Source organism: Ascidiella aspersa, chromosome 5, assembly GCF_963924565.1.
Source record: "Ascidiella aspersa chromosome 5, kaAscAspe10.2, whole genome shotgun sequence".
NCBI lineage: Eukaryota > Metazoa > Chordata > Ascidiacea > Phlebobranchia > Ascidiidae > Ascidiella > Ascidiella aspersa.
In genome coordinates this window covers 21,745,625-21,757,453 of record NC_139451.1, presented here as the reverse complement: position 1 = coordinate 21,757,453, position 11,829 = coordinate 21,745,625, and the positions used below count along the sequence as shown (strand labels likewise).

Here is an 11,829-nt window from a genome sequence, read left to right as displayed (position 1 = left end):
AGTGACATGTTTTGTGACGTCATAATTGAATGACTAAAAACGCTTAATCTGATGACTATGTAAAACCGTACCGATTTTTTTTGACACGGTAACACGGTCTCAGTCCCCTTGTATTTGTTTAATACATAAATTGTATATTCGCGCATTTCTATCGTCGAGTTCTTATTTATTTTATTTTATTACTAATTCCTTCTGACGTGTATCTGTTGCTTCCCATTGACCTCATTGTTTTATCTTTGCCCTACTTTCGCCTTGCGGGTGTCTTTTTCCGTTGCAGTTCTTATCACCGTTACTTCGCGACTTCCTTTTTTCTGTTTATATAGCGTAACCGTTTTCTGCACACCTTTCAAATAACCGAACAATTCTCGCACCGAGCCCCACACCCTCCCAAATCGCCAACCAATTCTCGCACCGTGTTCTAGAACTGCTTAAATAACAAAACCATTGTAATTTTATATTTATACAAGTAAACGATAAGACATTAATACAATCATAGAGCACTAATTACAATACTAAAATTTTAAGTAATTTTTTTTCCCATTTAACTGAGCGAAAAAATATGTAACAGTAATACATTTTCTGTGTCTCACTCAGCATCCCCGCACAGCCGTGGAACAGTTGTCGCACCCCTGGTTAAGAAACCCTGCTTTAAGCAGAGGACATTTTTTTCCCTCAAGGTTAATTAGTCAAGAGGGTATCATAATGCTAAAATCAGGGGCGTAAAAGAATGGCTACGCTTGAATGATTTCACGTTAGAGCTTGAAACAAAAGCTAGAAGGTTCCGCGCGAGCACAAGCAAAAGCGTGGTTGCCTCTTATTTTTCGGTTAGTCATCTTTTTGCCTACGCAAAGTTTACTTTACTGGCTTATAAAGTTAATATTTTGCTTAAAGCTAGGTACAGTTTACGTACATTAGGTAGAGAAACAAATGTAAATGTCTAACCTGTTTAAGTTTTTGGTTAAAATCAAGTCTATAGTAATTTTTTGGGCGCTGGTCTAGAATCCTACCACAGTTCTAAAATCAACGCACAAAATTTGAGTTAGGGTGCGGGTTCGGGTGTGGGTGGGTCAAGTATTATTATATTCTTTGTTTAATAATAATACTTGACCCACCTTAACCCAAACTCTAACCCAAATGGTGTTTCGTTGTGGTAGGATTCTAGACCAGCGCCATTTTTTGTTTCGATTTTAACCAAACTAAATGTTGTCCCGACCAGGTTTAAAAGATTACTGTAATATGTTTGTGTTTAAATTTTTCTCTTTTAGATTATATTATTTGTTCTCTAAAGTGCTTCTTTTAATGCATTGGCCTGTTCCTCGTTTTTTAAGATTTCTGGCTGCTCTTCGTAATTTTTAATATTTTAGTTGATTTGCTTCTGAGCAATGGTAATGATGGAAAAGCCAAGCCCTATACAAGTGGGCCGCGAGTTCGTGCGTCAATATTACACCCTGCTAAACAAAGCTCCAGAGCTTTTGCACAGGTTTGTATATATTTATGTAAAAGCATGTTCGGATTTTCTAAAAAGCAGCCTTTATAAGGGTACAGCTAAAGCTTTAGTAATTTTTCATGTAACAATGACAGTATTGAAATAATTTGCTTTTTGCATTCATCCATCTTTTATCATTTTTTTTAACAATATCAAATGGATTTCACACTATAGTCATAAAACTGTTCATACAGCTTCGTTCATTTCATTCCTAACCCCAACCCTAACCCTAACAGCTTTGTTCATCTCATTCCGACAGTTCATTCTGTTCCTACAGCTTCGTTCATTTCATTCCGACAGTTCATTCTGTTCCTACAGCTTCGTTCTTTTCATTCCGACAGTTAATTCCGTTCCGACCATTCATCAAATTAGTTTCGGCCCTATTCATTCCATTCCGTAAATTAGTGAGCGTTCCGACCATTCCGACCATTCATCATTCCGTAAATTAGTATTACCCTATAACTTTGTGATTATTTTAAAACTGTAAATGGTTTAGCAAATGACTCGGCGCTTCTTATTCGATGCTCCATGCCAAATAAATGAAAAAAAATTATTTCAAATTGTGTCTGAAATCTGTTGAGTAAATACTTTCTTACAAACACTATTAGGCCTTACATATTAGCAAATGCGCTGGTCGTCAATAAAAATGTGTATTGCCAGTGCAAAATCAAATTCTCGTGTATAAGTTTAACAAAATGTAAGATCCCGTCATGTCTGGCTGACAAATAAAATCCAAATATATAGAGTTTTTAAACAGGTAGAGTTTTTATTATGTAAAACTATATATTCCTGCAAAGAAAAAAATCGAATTGCATCTTTACAGCAAATACCTATTTTATGAAGCATAAAAATAATTCTGCCTAACACACTTGTTTAACGTATTAAACTGTCTTAATTATTTAGTATTCATCTGAAAATCCAATTGCTTTGTAGATTTTACAGCATGAACTCTTCCTATGTTCATGGTGGGCGATACTGCAACGGAGAACCAGAGCAACCAGTTATCGGCCAGACGGTAAGCGAAGTAACAAAATAGAAGCAGGGAATTATAGATGCAATTTCCTAATGCTTTAATCCGGGTTTTTTAAACTTGTATTAAAGAGAAATTTTAGTGGTACACAAGAAAGTTTGTATGACATTGACTGATACTGGGATGATTTTAAATTTAACAGTGATTTGTTGTGTGTAAATGCCCCTAAACTACAGTAAATGTACTTCATTTTGGTTTTTCTATTGCTGTGCACACACTAACGAGGCAAAACATTTATTTTGTTTAAAGTTGCAGTTATTCCAAAGTTTTTAGGCTTTTGAACCTTGAAAAGAAGTGTAAATAGTGTTTTGCAATTTTTTTTAAGAGGTAAAGCGAATGGGACTCGGCTAAAGACAAGTTGGAGAATGTCTGAGACCTTCCTAGGTCTTTTATCTTTCACCACAATTGTTGTTAAAAAACTAGATTTTTTTTATTTTTAAATGTTTTGCCATGTCTTTAATATGCTCCACTTTACTATATGTTTTAAACATTATATGCAGGTTTGATAATTTAATTTAAATTTGCAATCCCAGTGTGGTGAGTGCCAGAATTATCACCAGCCTGAAAATACCACTCGCCAAAAATGTTGATTTACCATCAGTTAATTTACTTATCGCCTAAATTGTGCCTGTTTATATCAGAGTGCTCTCAGTCAGGTGAGGGGGTGTCAATAAGCACATTCCCGAAGCAAAATTCAAACCCTGATATACTATATCTAACTTGTTTTTCTAACTTACAATTTAGTTCAACCTTTAGCAAAATATTTCCTGACAACAATTTTGTTTAAGAGTAGATATTTTACGATGGTAATAGAAACTTTACATTGATCCTGTGATTTACTTTCCTTGTAGGAAATTCATTTGAAGATCAACGAGTTGAAGTTTCATGATTGCCGGACCAAGATTCGCCAGGTGGATGCTCATTCAACGATCGGAAGTGGTGTCGTAGTCCAGGTCACTGGAGAGCTGTCCAATGAGGGAATGCCCCTTCGCCGGTTCATGCAAACCTTTGTGTTGGCCCCACAGGTGTGCAACAGATTGCCATCTGCCTATTATTTTGTCATTTGTTATATGTACATTGAAAAATCCAGCTTAACATACATTAAAATTATTTTATTCTATTGTGTTCTTGCGAGATTTATTAGGGGTAATAAATTTTGTGTCTTAATCAATATTGTTTGTTTTTTTTAGTCAATACTGTTAATAAAAGACACTGTAATTGTTTTATTAATAACTTTTTCATGCTTGATACTACATTGTATTTAGGGATTTACTAAAACTGCTTTGTTTTAGGGAGACAATCCTTACAAGTTCTATGTTCACAATGACATCTTTCGCTACCAGGATGAGGTCTTCATGGACAATACTCCAAACGACAGATCCGACGGTGAACAAGGTAAAGAAATAAAATGATTGATGTTTGCAAACTGTTTTTAGCATACTGCATGCTAATGCACCCTCTGATAAAAACTGAAAGAACAGTAGTATTTGACCAGCCTTTTTCTCCTGCTTTTAGATTTGCTTAAAGAATTTTGTTACGCAATCAGGGTAAAAACTGTTAGCATACACCAGGTGCGGCCAACCTATGTTTGATTGTGATTGACTGAAATATTTTTAGAAACTGTCGATCAACTGGTTCAGTAAAGAGGTCAAGAACACTTTTTAAACATTTTGAGCATTATTTGTATTCCAAGCCAGCAGTGTAGGCTAATTTGTAATGTCGAAGAATGCTTTATTAGGCTTGTCCAGACAACCAAACAACAATTTGTCTGTTTAATGTTACTGTAGTGCGATCGACCAGGTTAAATGTGGCACTCAACGTGTTGGCTCCCCCTGGCATACACAACATTGCTTTGCCTTTACCAAATCATATTTGAACCTAAGTCTGTTTTTCTTTAGTAATGTTCATTTCTTGACTTGGCTAGAAAATGAGTATTTAGACCAGCAAACAAACCAACTCTCAGTGGTGTTGTCTTACACAAAGTTAAGCTATAACCAGGGCTTTGGAGCCGGAGCCCCGGAGCTGTGTATTTTTACCAGAGCTAGAGCAGTTGTTTAAAAATTACATCCGGCTTCAATTTTTTTAAGATTTTATGCTACTACTAATGGCTGAATTCACATAATTTAACAGCAACCCTTTATAAAATTAAGAATTGTTGCCTCTTTGGCCCACCTTTTAAACTGATCATTGTGGTGTTTTGTTTGTAATTATTTACGCTAGATATTGCAAATTAAGTGTTCATCCTTAAACCTCAGTTTTTGACGTAATTGAGCCGGAGCACTGGTATCAATAAGCTCCGGAGCTGATGCTAACCTATGATGAAAGAGAACTCTTGGGCTGGAGCCGGAGCCATTTAACATTTACACCTGCTCCAAAGCCCTTGCTATAACAGGGACTTTTTGTGTGTTGTAGAGTCTGATGATGAACTGGAATCGGCTCAAAACCAAGGCCAGAACGCCCAGGTGCCAGCCTTTCAGGACAAGTACTACAGTCAGCAGCCACAAGACAACCAGATGCCAGCCACCGAACAGCCCACTCCAACCCAAGCCCCTGACCTTATGAACGGAATTGACCAGCACCTTGAGAACACCCACATTGCTGAACCCCAAACAACCACCCCTGAACCCCTGGAAGATGCCTCCCCTTCCCCTGCCAGATCTGCAACCCCTGAAATTAAAACCGAGGTCAGTGTTATCTTAAATTAAATCCACCCTTTGGCCTTATATTGTATATTAAAAGCATAAAAGTAAAAGTTAAACCACTTGCATTGCTCATTATAACTTTTTTTGTTAAAAAACTATTAAGTTGGTAATGCAACCGTATACTTTTTCTTGATGTTTTTTTTAATAAGCTTTAAAGAAAGATTTAAAATAAATATGAAAACTAAAAGTAAGAATAAAATATTTGTATTTTCATCTTAGAATACTGGCATATGCATATTATTAGCCAAGCGTTCTAATCCTACTCAAAACGAGTGTGGTAAAATTATCAATTTAAGCTTTGCATACTTCTTGCAGCAGCCGGCCCCTCCCTCCCCAAAAGTTGAACCTGAACCAGCCGAGCCCCCAAAAGAAACAGAACCCCCAAAAGAAGAGGAGCCGGTCTCCGAACCCAAACCCACTATGCCAAAGGTCTTTTCGTGGGCTGACCTTGCATCCAAAAACACACCAGCAAGAACCAACATTCAACAAGGAACTGTGGTGAAGGTTCATCAGGTATATAACCAGGGTTGCCATACCGTGCTTATTTCTAAGATTTGTGCTTATTTTTGGGTGCAGTGTCTTAGAAAACACAAATGTGCTTATTTCTAAGAAACGTGCTTATTTTAGAGAGTTGTGTGCTTAGTTTGTCTTATTTTAGTTTCTAAAAGTATTCTTTATCAATTATTTTAACAGTGAAGGAGGAGTGAGAGACTTCATTTATTTATATTTACCAAGTTCTTTAACCCAGATTATAACAGCAATGCATTAAATTACATAATAACAATGAGTTGTGATTGTTTATTCTAAATCAAAAAAGTACATTGTAGCCTATAGAATTGTGGTAGCTTGCTTTAGAAATTGAGTAAACTTTCGGCTTTGCATGAGGACTGACATTTTTATGACAGTACAGACAAAAATGTTATTGAGAGAATGAGTCAGCATAAGCACGTTTTTTGTGATAAACATGAAAATGAATTTCTAATGTCAAACAAAGTCGAAAGGAAAAGAGCTGCGATCATTGCTGTTATTGTGATTGTGAAACCAGCCCAGAGGCTATGAAAACACAATATGATACTACAAAAAAAATCGCTAGAAGCATTACAGTAAATCATTCAATAAATATTTTTTACAAGCCAAATTCCGCCAAGTGAACTAAACTTAACTACCAGGCAGGGTCAGCTTCAGGCGTTTCATGCTGCCATGCACCACAGACCACAGTTTAAAACAGGGGTCGGCAACCTACGGCCCGTGGGCCGGATCCGGTCCGCCACTAAATTTTATCCGGCCTGCGACCTGTTTCACAAGCTGGACATTGAACACGGCCATGCCTCATGTTTTCAACTATGTTAAATAGAAAAATTCAAAAAATTGTCACGCTTCTCGCGAGTCATATTTCCTTGCCCTTTGGTATATTTGCATTTTTGAGAGGGCTTTTCAGACCAAACGCGAAGTGCGCATGGTAGATATATCGAAATGGAAATTATTTGTAGCATGAAACTCTCTAAAATTAAAGTTCATTTAAATTTATCCATGATTTTAGATTTTTTTGCCGATGCACTCCGTCTTTTATAATAATGGAGATATATTAAGGCCCGTCGAGAACTTGCTGAGTTTGGTTTGGCCCGCGACTAGAACAAGGTTGCCGCCCCTGGTTTAAAAGGTGTTCAGGTGCGCTCTGGCGCAAAAAAGTTGACAAAGCTTGCCATAAATAAGGTTGGTTAACTTGCCAATTTCAACCAAGTAAACACATTTTTACGGGCTTTGCGCGATTAAGCTACGTTTTGCGCATACAAAAATAACTGTTTTCAAATTTTTATCTTATTTTATACTGTTATTCCTAAAAGGTTTGATTTCACACCCGGAATCAAGGATCTGCCCCTTGGCTTTAGTAGCGTGCTTATTTTGGGGGGACAGCGTGCTTATTTTTTGGTCTGAGCAGATGGTAACCCTCTATATAACTCTACTTCTAAGCTGTTGTATGTTTTGCATATGCCACAGAACAAAAATATTCGCTTGATACATTGGGCAGTGGCAAAGGTGTTGCCAATGTTGTTGCTTGGTCAAGTTAATGATTGTGTTCAGCTCAATCTCATTCTGTAAAACAAAAGTTACTATGTTAGATATCAATTTTATTACATTTTAGGGTAGGAAATATCTTCACAGTATGTAAAAAAAGTATGGTACTGCTAGTCAACTATGTTTTAAGAAGGCTATGGGAGTAATAAAATACTCTTTAATCCAAATCCTGGCAAAAGCACAATAACTCTGCCTGTTAAAGTTAAAGACTTGAGTTCAAAAGATGGAAATAAATCTTCTTTTGCTTACTCTATTTGTAACTGATAATCCTGAAAAAGTGCATAGTAAAACAGCAAGACAATGTTAACCTTGGTAACTCCACTTCAAAACCTAATATTAAAATACTCTTTAATCCAAAGAACTTTTCAAATTGCAGCCTCCTCCAGAGCCTGTAGAACCAGTTGACCCACAGCCCCAGCGTGCGGTGCGAAACCAGAGACCCAACCAGCGAAGCTACCCTCAGCGAGACGATGACCGGAGTTTTGGCGATAGGTCTGAACCACCTCGTCGAGCTGGCCCCATTGGTGCAGGTCCACCAGGTGGCCTTGGGAATCGTGAGCAGATGCCCATTCGACACCCCGACAATCAGCAGATCTTTGTCGGAAACCTTCCGTTTGACATTGCTGAAAATGACCTAAAGGAGCATTTCTCTGGTATAAACTTTTTGTTGGAATATGTGGTTGTGTATTTCGCTAAGTGGCATTTGTAAGACTCTGCTTTTTTGTAACTAGTATTCTACTGAGATCCGTGCAAAACATCAGCAAGGTATAGGCAAAATGTTTTTTAAATATTAACAATTTTATTTGAAAAACAATATGTTTTTTTCTACTTATTAGGATGAAGCATCAAACCATATTTTGGCAAACAGATATATCTTCTTGATGTAATATCGATCAATCTTTAAAATGGTTGCTTTTAATTAGGACCCTGGACATTTTAAATATTTTTCAAACAATTACACAACCAAAAACTATTTTATTTTGAAGTATTTTTTGTTGTTTCTTAGACTTTGGTAAGGTTATCGATGTGAGGATCAATCACTCCCATTCCAACAACCCGAGCTTTGGATTCGTGATCTTTGAAGATTCAAAGTCTGTAGACCATGTTCTGGAGGTTATGGTAGGTTGTTGTTTAGTTTGGCCTTGTACAATATTTTTTGCATGCTATTAAACGAGGTATTTCAGTCTGCAGGTACAAAATTAGCATTTTGTTAATTCCATGTGAATTATTTTCTCTTTATAGATTGTCAACTGTTACTGCATTGCAAAAACTCTATTTTGGTAATTGTCCTGTGCTTTATACCTCGCCTCTAACGTTAAAAATTACATAAAGGTTTTACTTTTCACTATCAGCTAGTATTAGCATACAAGGAAACCTTGCTTCGCCTAGCAAAAACATAAAAATGCCAAGCCTTTTATAAACTGGCTCGATCGTCAACGGCGTGATTGGAGTACTCACACTGTCCATGTTTTTTTATCTATTCTTTCTCTCAACGACTTCTCCATTTAGTTTTTCTATCATACAAAACAAAGATACGACAATTCGTGTTAGCTGCTATCAATCGTAGAGTAAAAGTTCGAACTATATCGACCGATATTTGGCTTCTACCAATATATCGGTATCGGTAAATGTAGGCCGATACTTTGGCCGATATTTTAGTACGAAAAAATAATTTAATTTTCCTGTACAACAAACAACATACCCATTTTTAATAAAAAATTGGGTTTTAGCATCACGCCAAATAAATTTGAAAACTAATAGTTTAATAAAATTAAAAAAGTATATAAACTAAACGTTATTTTGATTTTATTTTCAATTAATTCAAGTTTTGAACGTTTTCTAGGTATAAAAAAAAATTGGTATCGGGTATCGGTTGACAAAATTATAAACAATCGGTTATCAGTATCGGTCCAAAAAAGTTATCTCTAGAATTAATTATTCTGAAACTTTTTTTTTGCAGCCGACTCACTTCAAAAACAAAAACAACCCGCAACAGAGCCACCGTATCAACATCGAGGAGAAGAAGCAGCGAAACTCGCGCGACAACAACCGTAGGATGGGGGGTGACCCGCGCAGAGGGGGTGGTATGGGTGACGTGCGTGGGGCTAGGAGAGGGGGCGGTCCCATCGGGGGCATGGGGCGCGACCGGCAGGGTTCCAGGGAGCCCAGGGACGGTCCCCGACCCGGTTACAACAACGCGCCGAGACGGTGATTCCCCTAATTTTACCCCTCCTCGGTGAAGCCCCACCAACACGGAATGATCGACCTCGTTTCTTACCCACCCACCCAGTCCCCGCTTTCACGTGTTCTGCTTCTGTTTTTTTATTTTTACTATTTTTGTTTCGGAAATTCGTTTTTCGTCACCCGCTATGCCACGCTTATTTGTCTGTTGTTGCGCATGCGACCGTGTTCCCGAACCCCGCCCCACCTATTTACCCCACACCGACATCCCCCCGAAGGCTGCTCTTTTCTATGTGTTATTGTTCCTTAATACTCGTGACCGAACCGACAAAAAACAACGTTCTTGTTATTCTTATTATTTTCACTTTTCGCCTTCTTCGCCGTTCTGTTGCGTTCGACGCACTTTCAAGTTAGCAGGATTTTAAATTTTATTTATTCTCCGCAATCCCCACTTTCACCAACACACTCGCACGTGTTCAACGAAACGAACCCTATTTTAAAATCTACCTTTTTTGACATATCTCCCTTTTCCTTTTCTACCCCCACCGAACGTCGTTTTTTGTAGTGGTTACTACGTGATGTTTTTGTACTGTACTTTGGGCCAGTCTAGTCTCTTGTCGCGCTGTCGAAAATAGCGGGCTTAATATGGCGCGCACGCAAAACGCGCTGTGATCCGGTGCGACTGTGTTTTTTACCACACTGACTGTTCTACTGTGAGGCGAGAGTCCTAAACGCGTGGCCTGGCCTTACCTTAATTTGAGCAAACGAAACCGAGCTCGCTCTTAATCCTAACTTGTTGCAGGGCATGTTTTCGAAAACCTGACGCTGCTTTGTAAAGCGAGACTTGACACCAAAATTTTGTCCGGCGACTTGTTTTTTAGCTCTACGGACAATAGAAAAGTTTTGGTCCTTCTTTTGGAAAATTAAATTGGCGAGATATTTGTTCAAAGTGTTGCAACTCCATGGTAATCGGGTTTATATAGCTGGATCTTACCCTTGTCAGTATTTCGAACAACTTTAACACCATTAATTGGGAAACCTTTACTTTACGGCCACAAACAACACACTTTAATTAGTTTAAACTAGACCTGGCGTGTATTTGTTTTGTGATTTCGACGCCATCCAAACTTGTACATTTTGTCAACTGTACGCTGTTCTTAAATCAACGACCTAAAGCGAAACCTTGTACAGTGCTAAATAGAAGCAGCCACTTGCATCTCAGACGACGCCTTTTATTTAGCCACAAACGTTAAATGCCCTTAATTGTTTTTTCAGCGAAAAAAATGCCCTTGGTCTTAACTCTTTACAATTTTAAAATTTTCAGTGGTTACTAAATTTGACACAAATGCATTTGCTTCGCTGATTTTGCTATGCCAGCAATTGGACGTTTTTATTAATTCAAAACATTATCAACTTTGGACGGTGTTTTAATCGAGTTAGAGCTGTCCGGAGTGAATCTGTTTAAAACTTTAATTTTGGCCAGATTTAACAAGCGAAAAATTGAAACTAACTATTACCCCAGTGTTGGAATGTGCGACTTCATTATCGGGCAACGTAACTTTTTAAATCCTAAATTTGTGTATATTTCGTTTGTTTGCCAACTGGTGAAATTATCGAATTCCAATGTTTCTGGCCAAATATTTCCGCTCCCGTTCTGCTATAATTATATCCTCAACCCACATCAAGCGTTTTTACGTCTTGTTGTGCTTTCTTTTGTAGTTCTGCAATCTGCAATTTAAAACTTTCTCCATTTGACGTCTCTCGATTTGCCAACCCTTCTTTTTTTAACAAAATTAAGATTATTTGATATAAAAATGGCGGTACAGCTCTCATTAAAGTCGTAACTTTACTCGGATAATATAAAAAAAAAACATTTACACAGCAATTTTTTTCAGTTGCGTCCTGTATTTATAATTCAATCCTATAAATAGAATTGTGGTCGGCTCCTTTTTCACTTCACAAGCGAACACGTGTCTTTCAAAACAGACATGAAAATAAAACTGTTTAGTATCATTTGTTTGTGGTTTGTTTGAAAACAGCTTTTGGCTACCACATGGGTCGAAACTTTTGGGGCAGCCCCCCTGTTTGCACAATTTATTAAAACTCTAGCCCCTTATGCGCTTATGCGAATAGTATGCTTCGTAGTCACCATGATCAGTATTATACAGGCAGGTGTTGTCAGATAACTATAGAAACCTCAAACAGATGGTGCAAAATGGCACACCAGTTAAATGTAAACCTGCAAATTATGCGAAAGCTGTTTGAAACCAGTAATTTTCTTTGGTTAACAGTTTTAGCTAAGGGAGCCAACAAAGAATGTTCTTGATTGTATTACCATTAGAGCCATATAGCAC

At 37.6% G+C, this 11,829-nt stretch overlaps 1 protein-coding gene across 2 annotated transcripts; it reads left to right on the top strand.

Moving 5' to 3' along the window:
* The first annotated feature begins 1,331 nt into the window (after positions 1 to 1,331).
* Positions 1,332 to 11,473, top strand: LOC146145395 (ras GTPase-activating protein-binding protein 2-like). Of its 2 annotated transcripts, none has more exons than XM_083389594.1 (9): positions 1,332 to 1,480; positions 2,420 to 2,501; positions 3,368 to 3,541; positions 3,809 to 3,911; positions 4,929 to 5,200; positions 5,537 to 5,731; positions 7,671 to 7,947; positions 8,301 to 8,413; positions 9,255 to 11,473. In XM_083389594.1, exons 1-9 carry the CDS (start codon positions 1,383 to 1,385, stop codon positions 9,504 to 9,506), a joined length of 1,566 nt encoding a protein of 521 aa, XP_083245720.1. In that variant the 5' UTR covers positions 1,332 to 1,382; the 3' UTR covers positions 9,507 to 11,473. The 2 variants fall into 2 exon arrangements, with proteins under 2 accessions (XP_083245720.1, XP_083245719.1); XM_083389593.1 differs by having other exon boundaries at positions 5,534 to 5,731; positions 9,255 to 11,472.
* The last annotated feature ends 356 nt before the right edge of the window (positions 11,474 to 11,829 follow it).